Source organism: Elephas maximus, chromosome 8 (genome assembly GCF_024166365.1).
Source record: "Elephas maximus indicus isolate mEleMax1 chromosome 8, mEleMax1 primary haplotype, whole genome shotgun sequence".
NCBI lineage: Eukaryota > Metazoa > Chordata > Mammalia > Proboscidea > Elephantidae > Elephas > Elephas maximus.
The window spans coordinates 5,432,791-5,452,529 of record NC_064826.1 but is presented as its reverse complement, the minus strand read 5'-3'; the positions used below and the strand labels follow the sequence as shown (position 1 = coordinate 5,452,529).

The window sequence follows — 19,739 nt, the reverse complement described above, 5'->3', positions numbered from 1 at the left end:
CTTTATTATGCCAATTGACCTAGACGTCCCCTGAAACCATGGTCCCCAAACCCCTGTCACAGCTACACTGGCCTTTGAAACATTCGGCTTATTCAGGAAACTTCTTTGTTGTTGGTTTAGTCCAGTTGTGCTGACCTCTCTTGTATTGTGTTCTCCTTCCCTTCACCTAAATTTGTTCTTTTCTTCTATCTAATTAGTTAATTAGTGAATCCCCCTCTCTCTCCCTCCATCCCTCCCCTCTCTTAATCATCAAAGAATACTTTCTCCTCTGTTTAAACTATTTCTCGAGTTCTTGTAATAGAGGTGTCATACAATATTTGTCCTTTTGCAACTGACTAATTTCACTCAGCATAATGTCTTCCAGATTCCCCCATGTTATGAAATGTTTCACAGATTCATCGCTGTTCTTTATCAATGCATGGTATTCCATTGTGTGAATATACCATAATTTATCCATTCATCTGTTGATGGGCATCTTGGTTACTTCCATCTTTTTGCTATTAGAAATAGTGCTGCAGGGAACATGGGTGTGCATATATCTGTTCATGTGACACCTCTTACTTCTCTAGGATATATTCCAAGGAGTGGGATTGTGAATCGTATGGTAAAACCACCAAAAAACCCACTGCTGTAGAGTGGATTCCGACTCATAGCAACCCTACAGGACAGAGTAGAACTGCCCCATAGAGTTTCCAAGGAGCGCCTGGCAGATTTGAACTGCTGACCTCTTGGTTAGCAGCCACAGCACTTAACCACTATGCCATCAGGGTTTCCGATTGTATCATATGGTAGTTCTTTCTATAAATAGATTGTATGATAGTTCTTTCTATTTCTAGCTTTTTAAGGAAGCGCCAAATTGATTTCCAAAGTGGTTATACCATTTAACATTCCCGCCAGAGTTCCAGTCTCTCCACAACCTCTCCAACATTTATTATTTTGTATTTTTTGGATTGATACCAACATTGTTGAATTGAGATGCAATGTCCTTGTAGTTTTGATTCACATTTCTCTAATGGCTAATGATCATTAGAATTTCCTCACGTACCTGTTAGCTACCTGAATGTCTGCTTTAGTGAAGTACCTGATCATATCCTTTGCCCATTTTTTAATTGGGTTATTTATCTTTTTGTAGTTGAGTTTTTGCAGTATCATGTGGACTGTAGAGATCAGACGCTGATCGGAAATGCCATAGCTAAAAACTTTTTCCCAGTCCGTAGGTAATCTTTTTACTCTTCTGGTGAAGTCTTCGGATGAGCATAGATGTTTGATTTTAGGAGCTCCCAGTTATCTAGTTTCTCTTCTGCTGTTTGTGCATTGTTAGTAATGTTTTATATACTGTCTATGCCATGTATTAGGGCTTCTAGCATTGTCCCTATATTTCTTCCAAGATCTTTATTGTTTTAATTTTTATATTTAGCTCTTTGACCCATTTTGAGTTTGTTTTTGTGCATGGTGTGAGGTCTTGTTTCATTTTTTTGCAAATGTATATCCAGTTCTGCCAGCACCTTTTGTTAAAGAAACTGTCTTTTTCCCATTTAAATGTCTTTGGGCCATTGTCAAATATCAGCTGCTCAAATGTGGATGGATTTATGTCTGGATTCTCAATTCTGCTCCACTGGTCTATGTATCTGTTGTTGTACCAGTACCAGGTTCCTTTGACTACTGTGGCAGTATAATACATTCTAAAATCAGGTAGAGTGAGGCCTCCCACTTTGTTCTTCTTTTTCAGTAATGCTTTACTTATCCAGGGCCTCTTTTCCTTCCATATGAAGTTGGTGATTTGTTTCTCCATCTCATTAAAAAATGTCCTTGGAATTTGAATTGGAATTGCATTAAGTCTATAGATCGCTTTTGGAAGAATAGATATTTTTACAGTGTTAAATCTCCCTATGCACGAGCAAGGTATGTTTTTCCACTTATGTAGGTCTCTTTTAGTTTCTTATAGTAGTGTCTTGTAGTTTTCTTTGTATAGGTCTTTTAAGTCTCTGGTAAGATTTATTCCTAAGTATCTTATCTTCAGGAAACCCTGGTGGCGTACTGGTTAGCATAATGGCTGCTGACCTAAAAGTTGGCAGTTCAAATCCACCAGGCACTCCTTGGAAACTCTATGGTGCAGTTCTACCCTGTCTTATAGGGTCGCTATGAGTCAGAATCGACTCGATGGCAATGGGTTTGGTTTTTGGTTATCTTATCCTCGTGGGGACTACTGTAAATGGTATTGATTTGGTGATTTCCTCTTTGATGTTTTTTTTGTTGGTGTAGAGGAATCAAACTGATTTTTGTATGTTTATCTTTTATCCCGATACTCTGCTGAACTCTTCCCTTAGTTTCAGTAGTTTTCTTGAGGATTTTTTAGGGTTTTCTGTGTATGAGACCATGTCATCTACAAATAGAGATACTTTTACTTCTTCCTTACCAATCTGGATGCACTTTATTTCTTTATCTAGCCTAATTGCTCTGGCTAGGACCCCCAGCACAATGTTGAATAAGAGTGGTGATAAAAGGCATCCTTATCTTGTTCCCAGTCTCAAGGGGAATGCTTTCAGACTCTGTCTATTTAGGATGATGTTGGCTGTTGGCTTGTATAAATGTCCTTTATGCTGTTGAGGAATTTTCCTTCTATTCCTATTTTGCTGAGAGTTTTTATCATAAATGGGTGTTGAACTTTCTCAAATGCTTTTTCTGCATCAATTGATAAGATCCTGTGGTTCTTGTCTTTTGTTTTATTTATACGATAAAAGATTACATTAATTGTTTTTCTAATGTTAAACCATCCATGCATACCTAGCATGAATCCCACTTGTTCATGGTGAATTATTTTTTTGATATGTTGTTGAATTCTATTGGCCAGAATTTTGTTGAGGATTTTTGCGTCTAAGCTCATGAGGGATATAGGTCTCTAATTTTCTTTTTTTGTGTTGTCTTTACCTGGTTTTCATATCAGGGGTTATGCTGGCTTCATAGAATGAGTTTGGGAGTATTCTGACCTTTCCTATGCTCTGAAATACCTTCAGTAGTGGTGGTGTTAACTATTCTCTGAAAGTTTGGTACAACTCCGCAGTGAAGCCATGTCGGCCAGGGTTTTTTGTTGTTGTTGTTGTTGGCAGTTTTTAAATTACCTTTTCAATCTCTTCCTTTGTTATAGGTTTATTTAGTTGATCTACTTCTGTTTGTGTTAGTTTAGGTAGGGAATGTGTTTCTAGGAAATCATCCATTTCTTCTAGGTTTTCAAATTTGTTAGAGTATAATTTTTCATAGTAATCTGATATGATTCTTTTAATTTCAGTTGTATCTGTTGTAAGATTGCCCATCTCATTTCTTATTTGCGTTATTTGCTTCCTCTCCTGTATTTCTTTTGTATGTTTGGCCAATGGTTTATACATTTTGTTAATTTTTTCAAAGAACCAGCTTTTGGTCTTGTTAATTCTTTCAATTGTTTTTCTGTTCTCTCTTTTAATTCTGCTCTAATTTTTATTATTTTTTTTCTTCTAGTGCCTGAGGGTTTCTTTTGATGCTCTCTTCCTATTTGTTCAAGTTGTAGGGATAATTCTTTGATTTTGGCCATGTTTTCTTTTTGTATGTGTGCATTTATTGATGTAAATTGACCTCTGAGCACTGCTTTAGCTGTGTCCCAAAGGTTCTGATAGGAAGTGTTTTCATTCTCATTGGATTCTATGAATTTCTTTATTCCATCCTTAATGTCTCCTATAACCCACGTTTTTTGGGGCAGGGTATTGTTCGGTTTCCAAGTGTTTGATTTCTTTTCCCTGCTTTTTCTGGTTTTGATTCCTACTTTTTTGGCCTTATGGTTAGAGAAGATGCTTTGTAATATTTTGATGTTTTGGATTCTTCTAAGGCTGGCTTTATGACCTAATATGTTGTCTATTCTAGAGAATGTTCCAGGTGCACTAGAAAAGAAAGTATACTTGGCTGCTGTTGGGTGGAGCTTTCTTATGTGTCTATGAGGTCAAGTTGTTTGATTGTGGCATTTAGATCTTCTGTGTCTTTATTGAACTTCTTTCTGGATATCCTGTCCTTCACCGAAAGTGGTGTGTTGAAGTCTCCCAGTGTAATTGTGGCGTTGTCTATCTCACTTTTCAGTGCTGTTAGAGTTTGTTTTATGTATCTTGCAGCCCTGTCATTGGGCGCATAAATATTTAATATAGTTATATCCTCCTGGTATATTGTCCCTTTACTCATTATATAGTGTCCTTCCTTATCCTTTGTGGTGGGTTTTACTTAAAAGTCTATTTTGTCAGAAATTAATATTGCCACTCCTGCTCTTTTTTGATTGTTGTTTGCTTGATATATATTTTTTTTCCATCCTTTGAGTTTTAGTTTGTTTGTGTCTCTAATTCTAAGGTGTGTCTCTTGTAGGCAGCATATAGACAGATCTTTTTTTTATTCAATCTGCAACTCTCTGTCTCTTTATTGGTGCATGTAGTCCATTTACATTTAGCATAATTATGGATACGTTTGTGTTTAGTGCTGTCATTTTGATGTCTTTTTTTGTGTGTTGTTGACAGTTTCTTTTTCCCGCTTAATTTTTTGTGCTGAGTAGTTTATCTTTACATATTGCCTTTTCCTCTTATTCATTGTTGATTTTGTTTCTGCTAAGTCTCTATTTTTTTCTTGTATTTTATTTTGATGAGTAGGATTGTTAGTCTCCTTTGTGGTTACCTTAATATTTACCCCTATTTTTCTAATTTTAAACCTAACATTTATTTCTTTATATCGCTTTGTCTTCCTCTCCATATGATAGATCTATGACTACATTTATTAGACCGTCTTTATTGTTTTAATGTTGTCTTTAAAATAATAACATTGGTGTTTCCCTGTTTTGAGCTTTTTTATGATTTATTTTTGTGTATTTCCCTATCTGGGTTGACATCTGGTTGCTGCGTCCTATGTTCCAGCCTTGGGTTGATATCTGATATTATTGATTTTCTAACCAGAGAATGCCCTTTAGTATTTCTTGTAGTTTTGGTTTGGTGTTTACAAAGTTCCTGAACTTCTGTTTATCTGGAAATGTCCTAATTTCGCCTTCATATTTGAGAGACAGTTTGCTGGGTATGTGATTCTTGGCTGGCAATTGTTTTCCTTCAATGCTTTACATAAGTCATCCCATTGCCTTCTTGGCTGCATGGTTCCTGTGGAGTAGTCCAAGACTATTCCTGTTGTCTCTCTTTGTAGGTGACTTTTTGATTACTCCTAGCCACTCTTAAAATTCTCTCTTTATCTTTGGTTTTGGCAAGTGTGATTACAATATGTCTTTGTGACTTCTTTTAAGATCTACCTTATGTGGAGTTTGATGGACATCTCGATTACATATCTTCTCATCTTTCACGATATCAGGGAAGTTTTCTGCCAACAAATCTTCAACACTTCTCTCTGTATTTTCTGTTATCCCTCCCCATTCTGATACTCCAGTCACTCATAGGTTATTTCTCTTGATAGAGTCCCACATGATTCTTAGGGTTTGTTCATTTTTTTAGTTCTTTTATCTGATTTTCTTCAAATATATTGGTGTCAAGTGCTTTATCTTCAACTTGTTCAATTCTGTTCCTCTGACTTTCTATAAGTTGTCTAATTTTGTAATTTTATTGTTAATCTTCTGCATTTTTTATTGCTTTCTCTCTATGGATTCTTGCAACTTATTAAATTTTTCATTGTGTTCTTGAATAACTTTTTTAATGTCTTCAACTGCTTTATCTGTGTGTTCTTTGGCTTGTAGTGCATATTGCCTGATCTCCTTCCTGACATTTTGAAGAATTCTGTATATTCTGCTTCTGGTAATTCCAGGATGGCACCTTCATCCAGAAGATCCCTTGGTTCTTTGTTTTGAGAACTTGTTGAAGCAATCATGATCTGTGTCTTTATGTGATTTTATATTGACTGTGTCTCCGAGCCACCTAGAAGTTATTGTATTAGATTACTTTATGTATGTTTACTGTATCCTAGCTTCTTGCTTTGTTTTGTTTTGACATGCCCAAATAGGCTGCTTGCATGAGCTAGCTTGATTATTTTCACCTTTGAAGGTCTAATGTCCTGTGACCAGATGGCTAGAACTGTTATCAGGTATATGAGCTTATGAGTCTATTTGCTTTTCTTGTATGGATTCAGCTCAGGTGTCCAGGTAGTTGGTCATCAAGTGTGTGGTACAGTCTTTGTCTTACCGTCTTAGAGGGACGGGGTGATTGGTGTAGGTACCAGTATCTGGTTGCAGCAGGGGGTCATGCTCTGAACAAGGCAGGGGCTGACAACCATCCCCCGAGTGTCTGTGAGGAAAGCATGTCCCTATTCCCTAGAGCACACAAGTGGATGGGTTCTGTAGCTGGCACCCAATGCTTTTGGTTGTAAGGACTGGAAGGTACCAGTTATCCTTGGGCCCCTGTCACAGGTTGCTGGGTGATCTGAGTGGAGCCACCGGTTATTAGGCCCCTGATGTGAGTAGGTGAGGACCCTGTTTAACAGGCAAAGTGGTGTCAAACGTCAAACAGCCACCTCTCCACCACACAGCTGAAACAGCTGCAGTCTGCCAACAAGGGCCTCTTCTCCTGAAGTAGGGCCACACATGTCCATGCAGGGGGGAAAGGTATTCAACGTCCACAGACCATTTATGTCTTGACAGGAGCCACTTCTGTCCGGAGTTTCCCAGGTGAGTGGAGCTGGCAGATTATCTTTTCCATGTTTGTGAATTTATTCCTTCTGCAAGGCCTAGAGAGTGGCTCAGGATGCTCAGTAGGACCTATCTGAGGGCCAGGGAAATCGACAGCCACTGAAGCCACCTTGTGGGCTGGGGGCGTGGCAAAATATACACAAGTACTTAGCTTTTCCCACGAGCGCCGTTCTTCTCTGGTTCCGGAGGTGTGAGCAGGCTGTGCAGCTGGCTGTTTCTCACTGAGGAAACTGCAGCCAAATGCTACCACCAGCCCGCAGCAATTGCTTCCTGGAATGGTGCCTGAGGGTTCCCAGTGATTCAGGTCCAGCAACTTCTCTCTGCTTCTGAACTGTCTCTCCTGCCACCTGCCACTCAGTCTCTTTTCTAACTTTGCCTTTGATGTTCAGGGCTCCTAGCTTCTCATAAATATAATTGTTTTACTTGTTTTGGGGGGGTCTTTTTTGTTGTAAGAGGAATCACCAGAAGCAACCGACTACTCCATTTTCTTGGCCCTGCCTCCCTCAGAGGTCAATTTATGGCACTAGAAGTGCACATCAAAAAAGAAGAAAGGGACAAAATCAAAACATTAGCTCCACAACTTGAACAAATAGAAAGAGAACAACAAAAGATGCCCACAGCCACCAGAAGAATGGAAATAATAAATATCAAAGCAGAAATGAAATAGAGACTAGAAAAACAGTAGAAAGAATCAACAAACCACTTGTCAAATACAAAAGAAAAACAGGAAAGGATGCAAATAATCCAAATAAGAAATAAAATGGAGGACATTACAACAGACCCAACTGAAATAAAAAGGATCATAATAGAGTAGTATGAAAAACTATACTCCAACAAATTGAAAAACCTAGAGGAAATGGACAAATTTCTAGAAACACACTACATACGCAAACTAACACAATATGTTGAAAATCTGAACAGACATGTAACCAGAGAAGAGTTTGAAAAGGTAAAAAAAAAAAAAAAAAGCCCTGGCGCAGATGGCGTTATGGAGAATCCTACCAAACATTCAGAGAAGAACTTACACCAGTACTATGCAAACTGTTTCAGAACATAGAAAAGGAAGCAATACATCTGAATTCATTCTATGAAGCCAGCATAACCCTGATACCAAAACCAGGCAAAGACACCAAAAAAAGAGAAATTGCAGACCAATATCTCTTATGAATATAGATGCAAAAATGCTCAACAAAATTCTAGCCAATAGAATTCAGCATCATATAAAAAATAATACACTATAACCAAGTAGGATTCATACCAGCGATGCAAGGATGGTTCAACATTGGAGAATCAATCAACATAATCCACCACATAAATAAAAAGAAAGAAAAGAATCAGATGATCATCTCAATTGATGCAGAAAAGACATTTGACAAAGTCCATTGCACATTCCTGATAAAAACTCTCAATAAAATAGATATAGAAGGAAAATTTTGCAACATAATAAAGGACATCTATGCAAAACCAACAGCCAACATCATTCTTAATGGAGAGAGGCTGAAAACATTCCCCTTGAGAACAGGAACAAGACAAGGATGCCCTTTATCACCACTCCTATTTACCATTGTGTTGGAAGTCCTAGCTAGAGCAGTAAGGCAAGAAACAGAAATAAAGGGCATCAAAATTAGTAATGAAGAAGTTAAACTGTGCCTGTTTGTGGATGATATGATACTATATACAGAAAACCCAAAAGACTACTGAGAAACTACTGGAACTAATAGAAAGAGTCAGCAGAATAGCAGGATACAAGATAAACATACAAAAATCAGTTGGATTCCTATACACAAATAAAGAAAATGACAAAAAGGAAATCAGGAAAACAATACCATTTATAATAGCCCCTAAAAAGATAAAATACTTGGGAATAAATCTAACCAGGGATGTAAAAGATCTATACAAACAAAACTACAAAACTTTACAGCAGGAAACCAAAAGAGATCTACATAAATGGAAAAACATACCATGCTCATGGATAGGTAGACTCAGCATTGTGAAAATGACAATTCTACTTGAAGTTATTTACAAATACAATGCAATACCAATCGAAATACCAACAACATTTTTTAAAGAGATGGACAAACTTATCATTAACTTTATATAGAAAAGGAAGAAGCACTATGGAAAAAGAATAAAGTAGGAGGACTCGTGCTACCTGACCTCAGAACCTCATATATAGCTATGGTAGTCATAAAAAAAAACAAAAAAAAAAACAGCCTGGTATTGGTATAATGACAGGTACACTTACCAATGGAACAGAATTGAGAACCCAGATGGAAATCTATCACTGGGGGTGTGGGGGGGTATGGTCACCTGACCTTTGACAAGGGCCCAAAGTCCATCAACTGGGGAAAAGACAGTCTTTTTAACAAATTGTGCTGGCAAAAATGGATGTCAATCTGGAAAAAAGTGAAACAGGACACATACCTCACACCATATACAAAAACTAACTCAAAATGGATCAAAGACCTATATATAAAGGCAAAAACCATGAAGTTCATGGAAGAAAAAATAGGATAAATGATAGAGGCCCTAAAACATGGCATTAACAGAACACAAACCACAGCAAGCAACACACAAGCTCCAGAGGATAAGTTAGATAACTGGAATCTTCTAAATTTTAAACACTTATGTTCATCAAAAGACTTCATCAAAAGAGTAAACAGGGAACCTACAGACTGGGAAAAAATTTTTTGGCTATTACAAATCAGACAGAGTTCTAATCTCTAAAATCTATAAGAAAATCCAACACTTCTACAACAAAAAGACAATCCATTTAAAAAATGGGCAAAGGAAATGAACAGACACTTCACCAAAGAAGACATTCAGGTAGCCAACAGACGCATGAGGAAATGCTCAGATCTCTAGCCATTAGAGAAATGCAAACAAAACCACAATAAGATACTATCTCACCCCACCATTACTGGCATGAATCAATAAAACAGGAAGTAACAGATGTTGGAGAGGCTGCGGGGAGATCAGAACTCTTATGCAGTGCTGGTGGAAATGGGTACACCATTTTGGAAAACAATATGGCGCTTCCTTAGAAAGCTAGAAATAGAAATACCGTATGATCCAGGAATCCCACTCCTAGGAATATATCCTAGAGAAATAAGAGTTGTCACATGGACAGACTTATGCACACCCATGTTCATTGCAGCATTGTTCACAATAGGAAAAAGATGGAAACAACCTAGATGCCCATCAACAGATTAATGGATAAAAAAACTGTGGTACATACAAACAATGGAGTATTACACAATGTTAAAGAACAGCAGTGAATCTGTGAAGCATCTCATAACATGGATGAATCTGGAAGACATTATGCTGAGTGAAATAAGTCAATCACAAAAGGACACAGTATGAAACCACTACCGTAAATACTTATAAAAAGGTTTACATGCAAAAAGAGACAATCTTTGATGGTTATGAGGGAGGGAAGTGATGGGGATGGAAAAACACTTAATAGACAATAGAAAAGTGGAAACTTTGGTGAAGGGTAATACAGCATACAATACTGGGGAAGCCAAAAAAACCTGTACAAGGCAAGGTCTTGGTAGCTCCATAGACACATCCAAACTCCCTGAGGGACCAAATTGCTTGGCTGAGGGCTGTGGGAACCATGATCTTGGGGAATATCTAGCTCAACTGGCATAACCTAGTTTATAAAGAATATGTTCTACATCCTACTTTGGTAAGTAGCGTCTGGCGTCTTAAAAGCCTGTGAGCAGCCATCTAGGGTACTCCACTGGTCTCACTCCTTCAGGAGCAAGGAAGAATGAAGAAAACTGAAGATACAAGGGAAAGATTAGTCCAAAGGACTAATGGACCACATCTACCACGGCCTTCACCAGACTGAGTCCAGAATAACAATATGGTGCCTGGCTACCACCACTGACTGCTCTGACAGGGATTACAATAGAGGTTCCAGACAGAGCTGGAGAAAAATGTAGAACAAATTTCTAACTCAAAAAGAAAGACCAGACTTGCTGGCCTGGCAGAGACTTGAGAAACGCTGAGAATATGGCCCCCAGACACCCTTTCTGCTCAGTAATGAGGTCACTCCTGGGGTTCACCCTTCAGCCAAAATCGAACAGGCCTGTGGAACAAAACAAGACTAAAGGGGTGCACCAGCCCTGGGGCTGGACTGGAAGGCAGGAGGGAACAGGAAAGCTGGTAATTATGGAGCCCAGGGTTGAGAAGGGAGAGTGTTGACATGTCGTGGGGCTGTTAACCAATGTCATAGAACAATGTTTGTACTAACTGATGAGAAACTAGTTTGTTCTGTAAATCTTTATCTAAAGTAAACCAAAACAAACCCTGTTCCGTCGAGTCGATTCCGACTCATAGCGACCTTTTAGGACAGAGTAGAACTGCCCCATAGGGTTTCCAAGGAGTGCCTGGTGGATTCAAACTGCCAACCCTTTGGTTAGCAGCCATAGCACTTAACCACTACGCCACCAGGGTTAAAAAAAAAAATACAATTCAGTGACATTAATTAAAATCACTGTACTGTACAACAATCACCACTATCCATTTCCAATTTTTTTTTTTAAGTGCAAGTGCAAAGTGCTTGGTAAAGTACAGGATAAGTGGAAAAGAGGAAGACCCTCGACAAGATGGATTAAACAGTGGCTGCAACAATGGGCTCAAGCATAACAAAGATTGTGAGTCTGGCACAGGACTGGGCAGTGTTTTGTTCTGTGGTACATAGGGTCGCTGTGAGTCGAAACCAACCCTAGGGCACCTAACAACAAATGCAAAGTAGCAATGACAATGCAATTTAATTATCTTTTAAAAAAAAAAAGAGTTCAAGGTCTTGTCATACTTCCAAGCGAGCAGCATCCCAGTGCCTTTACTCCCAGCAGTCACTGACCTGGACGAGACACCCCCAGCCAGTGCCTCCCCCTCAGCCCTCACCCTCACCAGGGCTGCGGTGCAACGTCTGCCCCTTGTCTTCCAGAAGCGAGAAGCTCAGGTGGATCTCTGCGCTGACCTTGCCCAGAGAGGAGATGGACCTCCTGGAGTGTTATGGTGAGTGAGGGCCTGAGGGGGAGGGGAAAATGGGCGGGGCCAGGGGTCACCTTCCATATAGGGGCTTCGGCGGCCAGTGAGAACTCTGAGAGGCAACCTTTTACTGCTTGTTCTCAGGATTTCAGGGTGAGATACTAGCCACAGAGCTCAAAGACCTAAGACCCATCTGCTGAAAACTGCTTATCGTCATGGCAACAACCCCTTACACTCCCTGTCTGGGGCAATCACTTGCTCTTTTTATATCTATGTCCCCTGGAGTCTGCTGCTATTTTGCCCAGACTTAGCCGGGGTGGCTCAAGTCGTTTGTTTTTGTGCTCGACTACTAACCTAAAGGTTGGAGGTCTGAGTCCAGCTGGTGGCACCATGGAAGAAAGCCTTAGCGATCTGCTTCCATAAAGATTACAGCCAAGAAAGCCCTGTGGAGCAGTTCTGTTCTGTAACACGTGTGTCACCATCAGGCAGAAACAACTTGATGGCAACAGGTTTGATTTTGGGGTTTTGATCTGTGTGAAGGTCTTGGTGGGATGTGGGGAACAAGGGTGTTGCAGGAGTTGTGTCTCACTCACCCTCCTGGACAGGAGACCCTGAGGCACTGCTTCTCCCCAGGCAGCCACGGCACAGGCCTTTGTGTCTGTGTTCAGGGAGTGCTTCTGGCGCAGCCTCAGCTCACAGCCGTCCCCCAGCTAGAAGGACATAGAGGAGCAGTGACTCAGAAGTGGATGTAGGTAGTAGGCTCTGACTGAGTTCCCATGAATCTGCGGGTCGGTGAGGAGGACGGGATGAACTGCCCACTTCCCTGTGACCTGTGAATGGCAGGTGGGACGAGCTGTGGTGTCCCGTTGTGTTCTGGGACAGCTGTGCAGTGCAGTAAAGGAGGAAGGAAAAAAACCCATGCAAGAAGGAATGCTCTAAGTCTGCATCAGCTGAGGCTTGTTACCATGAGCTTCAAAAACTGTCGAACTTGGAGAAGGATAATGGTTATGGTTGAACAGCACGATGAACATAATGCCACTGAATTGTACATTCGAAGAATGTTGACATGGCAAATATTTTGTTACATATTTACAACAATAAAAAAATGAATTTGGTGGCAGGGGGGATAAACAATGGGACTTCCCCCTCGTTCATAAAAATACAGAAATGTAGAAGATCCAGAATTTGCTCAGGAGTCATCTTGACCAGCCCAGTGACTGAGAGTTGAGGTTGCTGATGTTACAGGAAGTCAGCACCTCGGGTCACGCCTGGAGTCGGGGGTTATGGCTCTCTGGTCCCACAGCTGGTGCTGGGAAAGAGAGGGAGAACCAGGCACCGACTGAGATTCGACAGCCCAGTCAGAGAGGCACACAGACAGGTAACAAGTGGAGAGGTGCCAGATGGCCAGGTACAGACCATTGGTGGGCCAGAGCCGAGTCACCCAGCACTAAAGACAGGGTCTTCAAAGGGAAGAAGGGTCTGTGGTGGATCTTGAGGGTCTGTAATCACTGACAACGGTGGTCACACGTATTTCTTGGTTCATCTTCCCTAGGAATGTAGGATGTTTAACCTTTTGCAATTCTGGTATTTGTCTTCCTCTAACAGCCAGGTTCTCCTTGGAAACTCTATGGGGCAGTTCTCTCTACTCTGTCCTATAGGGTCGCTATGAGTCGGAATCGACTCGTCGGCACTGGGTTTGTTTGTTTTTTTTGTTTTTTTTTTTTGGTAACAGCCATTTTGGTCCCTGGTAGAAGGTGAAAGTTTTTCCAGTTTCCTGTTTGTACCTTTGACAGCCCAGATCCATCTCTGCCCAGGCTTCCCCAGCTCCCCCACAGCAATTGCCCCAGGCACCTGACTATCTTCCATCTTCTCCACCCCAGATTCCCAACAGGTACGATGCCTTCGTGCCTACAAGCCCCGCGAGAATGACGAGCTGGCGCTGGAGAAGGCTGATGTGGTGATGGTCATGCAGCAGAGCAGTGACGGTGAAAGGGGTCTCAGGGGAGGGGCCGGGCAGTAGGGTGCAGTTGGGGACGGTGAGGAGCCGTGGACTTGCCCACCCCCAGGAGGCCTTGGTCAGTGGTTGGAAGCAGGACTCCTCATGTGGTGGACTCTCTAGGGGCACCCAGGTGTGTTCAGCCATAGGATTCAGAAATGTTCCAGGAAGGGGCCGAGAGGAAGAGTCTCCCCAAGTAACTGGCTCTTTACATGCAGGCTGGCTGGAGGGCGTGAGGCTCTCAGATGGGGAGCGAGGCTGGTTCCCAGTGCAGCAGGTGGAGTTCATCTTGAACCCAGATGTCTGTGCACGGAATCTGCAGGAAGCACAGCGTGTGAAGACTGCCAGGTTGCAGCTGGTGGAGCATCAGGCCTAGCTGTCCTGGGGGGCCCCTGGGCATACAGACACGAAATCCCTGGGGAGGACTGGCCCCAGCACCCTGCAACGAGGCCGAAGTGCCCAGGACCAAGCCCCGCCTCCCCTCTGTGCTCTGGACCCTGGGTGTCTTTTCTCGCAGGAAACAGGAGCAAGGGGGCCTGAGCTGGGGAATGTGACTTCTCCTGCCCTACAATAGTTAAACAATCTCTGCTTCAGGGCATATGTGCAGAGCTGGCTGGAGTTCCCATGACAGTGACCATATGTCAAGCAGGGTCTGGTCTCAGGCCCCTGAGGGGAGATGTGTGGGTGGGGGGGGACGGTGAACATACCAGACGGGAGGACCAACCTGGTGGCCTCGAAGATATGTCCTGGCCCTGGAGCTTCTCTGTAACTGTATGTGTGGTCGGGTGTTTCCATTGGGCTCTTCTCTGTTGGTGGTGATGTGAGGTTAGGACTCCCTCACGCTAATAAACATGGTGCTTCTCTGAGTGGTTTCTTCTGACTCCTCAGCACTGAGTGAGGTTCAGAACACGGGGTTCCCTGAGGCTCCCAGCCTGTGTGATATAGGTTACCGTGTCTGTCGACCCCTGCCTGTGACCCCTGACTTTGGGCTATTTTTCTGCTTGCTACGGCCTCAGAGGCTGTAGGTCTTTCATATCTGAGTTCGGACCAAGTAACCTCCAAAGCTCCATCCAACTCTAACAACACACAGTCTATTCTCGTGATTCATGGTAGTTTTTTCTATAAAGTCCCTACAAACACTGAATTAGTAAATATCGGTTGTCGTCAAATCGACTCTGACTCAGGGCAACCCCATGTGTGTCAGAGTAGAACTGCGATCCATAGGGTTTCCAGTGACTCATTTTTTGGAAGTAGATCACCAGGCCTTCTGAGGTGCCTCTGGGTGGACTCAAACTTCCAACATTTCGGTTAGCAGCGGAGGGTTAACCTTTTGCACCAGCCAGGGTCTCCTAGCAAATACTAAACCAGCCTTATTCAACCCTAATTTATCATGGCTCTGAAGGAAAAAAAAAAAAATTTTTTTTTTTTTTCTGAAGGTAGGCATGTTCACAAATGCCCACAAAAGCACCGTGAGTGTTTTTAGCAAATAAGCAGCTTCAAGAATACAGAATCCATGACAAATGAGTATGTATTAGTATGTCTTTATGTAATATATATACATAATAGACATGTATGTGTATGTATGTAATACACAAATTATTATTCTGTCCTCACATTGTCTTTCTCATTTAGAGCCCCCATGCAATAGTAACACAGTCATCTTTTAAGCTGGATCATTATATTTCTGCCCTGGACATCCTCCTACTCAGTTTCATCTTTGTTGTTGTTGTCAGGGAAACCGTGGTGGCATAGTGGTTAAGTGCTACAGCTGCTAACCAAGAGGCTGGCAGTTTGAATCCGCCAGGTGCTCCTTGGAAACTCTGTGGTGCAGTTCTACTCTGTCCTATAGGGTCGCTATGAGTCGGAATCGACTCAATGGCAGTGCGTTTGGTTTGGTTTGGTTGTTGTTAGGGGCCATCGAGTTGGTTCTGACTCAGCAACCCCATTTACAACAGAACAAAACACTGCTAGGTCTTGTGCCATCTCAGAATCATTGCTATGTTTGAGCCCACTGCTACAGCCACTGTGTCAATCCATCTCATTGAGGGTCTCATGAGCCTCTTTCACTGACCCTCCACCTTACCAAGCATGATGTCCTTCTCCACCAAATGGTCCCTCCTGATAACATGCTCAGAGTACGTAGTACAAAGTCTTGCCATCCTGGCGTCATAGAAGCATTCTGGCTGTACTTCTTCCAGGACAGATTTGTTCGTCCTTCTGGCAGTTCACGGTATGTTCAGTATTCTTCGCCAACACCATAATTCAAAGGCATCAATTCTTCTTCAGTCTTCCTTGTTCATTGTCCAGCTTTTTCGTGCATACGAGGCAGTTGAAAATACCATGGCTTGGGTCAGGTGCACCTTAGTCCTCAAAGTGATGTCTTTGCATTTTAACACTTTAGAGAGGTCTTTTGCAGCATTTTTGCCCAAAAGTGGAACTGCATTGCAGCATTGTGCAAAAGGGAGACTAACACTATAAACTTTGTTTAATGCCCAATTAAGGACAATCCTGACATGATAGTCTGATTCTGTTTTCCACCCACCCTAAAATATAAGTTAGCTTGTGTGATTTTTTAAAAATATTATCTCTATGGTAATTAAGATGGACTAATACTCTTTAGTAAGTTGATACTGCTACAATTTCTAAAATAGGGATGGTTTTAAAAACCAAAAAAACCCATTGCTGTCAAGTCGATTGCAACTCATAGTGACCCTATAAGACAGGGTAGAACTGCCCCATAGGGTTTCCAAGGAGTACCTTAGCTCCTTGGTTAGCAGCCATAGCTCTTAACCACTACCCTACCAGGGTTCCCAGGGATGGTTTTAGAGGAGGTTAATTAGGGTTATCACTACATCCATGAAGCTAGCTTTTTATTATTAATGTACAAATGATGTATTAATATTATGCTTACGTGTATTAATATTTATTGTTAGGTTCCATCGAGTTGGTTACGACTCATAGCAACCCGTGTGCAACAGAATGAAACACTGCCTGGCCCTGCACCATCCTCACAATGGTTGCCATGCTTGAGCCCATTGTTGCAGCCACTGTGTCAATCCACCTAGTCAAGGGTTTTCCTCTTTTTAGCTGATCCTCTATTTTACCAAGCGTATTAGTATATAAACTAATAATTGGCTCTCGTTAATAGCAATAACAATAATTGTAATCTGAACTATCTGTCCAAACCAGTATTTGAATACTGGCCAAGTGATTCAAACAGAGGCATCTCCAACTTTATATTTTCTAGGCAAATTCTCCATTATTTTCCCAGAGAGGTAAAACGTTACCTTCAGAATGACACTCATGCAAATAGTTCTCTGAGTTGGGCCTACTTCTTTGCTTGAAGTTCCTGAGGCTTTCTGATCACCTTTGAAGCTATGTTCTATAAAACTTCTAGCTAAAATTAATCCTTAGACATTTAATATATGTTTATTCAATTGAGTTACTTTCAACTAATCTGAGAAATTACAAAGGCATTTGGCTTCTATCTTTCTTTAGGTCCTCAGTCAAAAAAAAAAAAAACAGAAAAAGAGGAGGGAGAGACATAGCCGATCACTCCTTTTTTGAAAAATGAAGAAATATTCTCTACTTGTGAGTTTCGGGCACAGGTCTACACATTGCCTCCTTCTTCAGGCTCCTGGAATTTAACTGAACTTCATTTTTTAACCTGATTGGTAATGTTGGCTTAGAGACACAGAATTTCTTATGAAACGTTATGAAAATAACCGTAAAATAATGTCTTTGGGACAAAAATGCATTTGAGGCGTGTGATGATTAAGGTTGTGTGTCAACTTGGCTGGGCCATGGTTCTCAGTGGTTTGACAGTTATGATATGGTTTGGCAGTCATATAATGATCTAATCACTTCCATGATGAGATCTGATATAATGTGATCATGTCCATGACAGAGTTTCCTTGGGTGCGTGGCCTGCATCCTGCATAGGTGGACTTTCTGGCAAGGCTCGGGGGCTTTTGCTCCCTCTAGATCCTGCAGCTGGTTCCTGTTCCTCTGACCTCCAGTTCTTGGGAATTGAGCTAACAGCTTAAGTGCCATCCTGCTGTCTGATCTTGGGATTCATTGGTCTTTGTAGCCTGTAAGCAAGAAACCTGCTCTCTGACCTGCCGATCTTGGGTTCACCAGGCCCTGTGGCTGTGTGAATCAGGAGAAGCTCTCTCCTGACCCACAGGCTGGGGACATTCCAGCCTCTACAACTACGTGAGCCATTTCCTTGATATAAATCTCTCTCTCTATATATATATATATACTTTACTGGTTTTGCTTCTCTAGAGAACCCAGCCTAAGACAAGGTATATCTGAACACATAGTATTTTGTTGGAGTTTTTTTTTTTTTTTTTAGAAAAAACATGCAAAGGGATGCTGTCTTTAGGAGACAGGTAACAACAGTCCCTGTTATGGACCCTTTTCTGAAGTTGTAACATATTTGGAGCTCAAAATTATATAGCTACATGCTGAATAATTTCCCTTGGGCCCTGGCCACATGGAATTCCATCAGTCACTTTCATCTACTCCCACGGCCTAGAGAGTTTTTCGTTAAAGCTTATTCTCACCACCTGCTTTTCACTTAGTGTTAACTGACTTAGCATTTTTGTGGGGCACTCTTTGCCCCGTCTCCATCATTTCTGATGATTTTAATAAGATAAGTCCACACGTTAACACTTGAGTGTGCACTTAATTGTGCTCATGCAGAACGTGTACTTAGACCAAGAGGCAGTTGTTCGAACGGAGCAAGGGGATACAGCATGGTTTAAAATCAAGAAAGGTGTGCATAGGGGTTGCATCCTTTCATCGTACTTATTCAATCTGTATGCTGAGCAAATAATCCAGGAAGCTGGACTATAAAGAACAATGCAACATCAGAATCGGAGGAAGATCTATTAGCAACCTGCAATATTGAGATGACAACCTTGCTTCCTGAAAGTGAAGAGGACTTGAAGCACTTGCTGATGAAGATCAAAGACCACAGCCTTCAGTACGGATTACACCTCAGCATAAAGAAAACAAAAATCCTCACAACTGGACTAATAAGCAACATCATGATAAATGGAGAAAAGACTGAAGCTTTCAAGGATTTCATTTTACTTGGATCCATAATCAACACCCATACATGCAGCAGTCAGGAAATCAAACAACCTGTTGCACCGGGCAAATCTGCTGCAAAAGACCTCTTTAAAGTGTTAAAAAGCAAAGATGTCACTTTGAGGACTAAGGTGCACCTGACCCAAGCCATGATATTTGCAATCACCTCGTATGCATGCAAAAGCTGGATGATGAATGAAGACCAAAGAAGAATCAATGCTTTGAACTATGGTGTTGGCAAAGAATATTGAATATACTGTGAAATGCCAGAAGAACAAACAAATCTGTCTTGGAAGAAATACAAGTAGCAAGGATGGCGGCGAGGCTTTGTCTCACCTACTGTGGACATGTTATCAGAAGGAACCAGTCCCTGGAGAAGGACATCATGCTTGGTAAAAAGTAGAGGGTCAGTGAAAAAGAGGAAGACCCTCAGTGAGATGGACTGACACAGTAGCTGCAACAATGGGCTCAAACATAGTGACAACTGTGAGGATGGCACAGTACCAGGCAGTGTTTCATTCTTTTGTACACAAGGTCACGATAAGTTGGAACAAATTCAATGGCACCTAACAACAACTGTCTATCCCATTAGTATCTGGAAGGCCCCTAGTTTGACATGTGTTTATCTTCTTGTCTTAGTTATCTAGTGCTGCTATAACAAAAACACCACAATATGTGGCTTTAACAAACAAATTAATTTTCTCACAGTTTGGGAGGCTAGAAGTCCGAATTCATGGTGCTGGCTCAAGGGGGAGGATTTCTCTGTAGGCTCTGGAGGAAGGCCCTTGTCTCTTTTGAGCTTCTGCTCCTGGAATATCTCCATGTGGCTTCGCATCTCTCTTCCCCCATCTCTGCTTGCTCACTTGCTTGTTTAATCTCTTTTATATCTCAGAAGAGATTGATTCAAGATACACCCTACACTAATACTATCTAATTAACATAACAAAAAAAAACTCCTTCCCA

The 19,739-nt window shown here is 41.5% G+C and overlaps 1 protein-coding gene across 1 annotated transcript in view; it reads left to right on the top strand.

Annotated features, from left to right (window-relative positions):
- The window catches only part of ARHGEF5 (Rho guanine nucleotide exchange factor 5), a 44,760-nt gene extending 29,956 nt beyond the window's left edge, over positions 1 to 14,804 (top strand). The window contains exons 13-15 of the mRNA XM_049893987.1: positions 11,640 to 11,710; positions 13,564 to 13,668; positions 13,898 to 14,804. Coding sequence (XP_049749944.1) covers positions 11,640 to 11,710; positions 13,564 to 13,668; positions 13,898 to 14,055 — 334 coding nt within the window. The 3' untranslated portion in view covers positions 14,056 to 14,804. The remainder of the gene's footprint in view (positions 1 to 11,639; positions 11,711 to 13,563; positions 13,669 to 13,897) is intronic.
- The last annotated feature ends 4,935 nt before the right edge of the window (positions 14,805 to 19,739 follow it).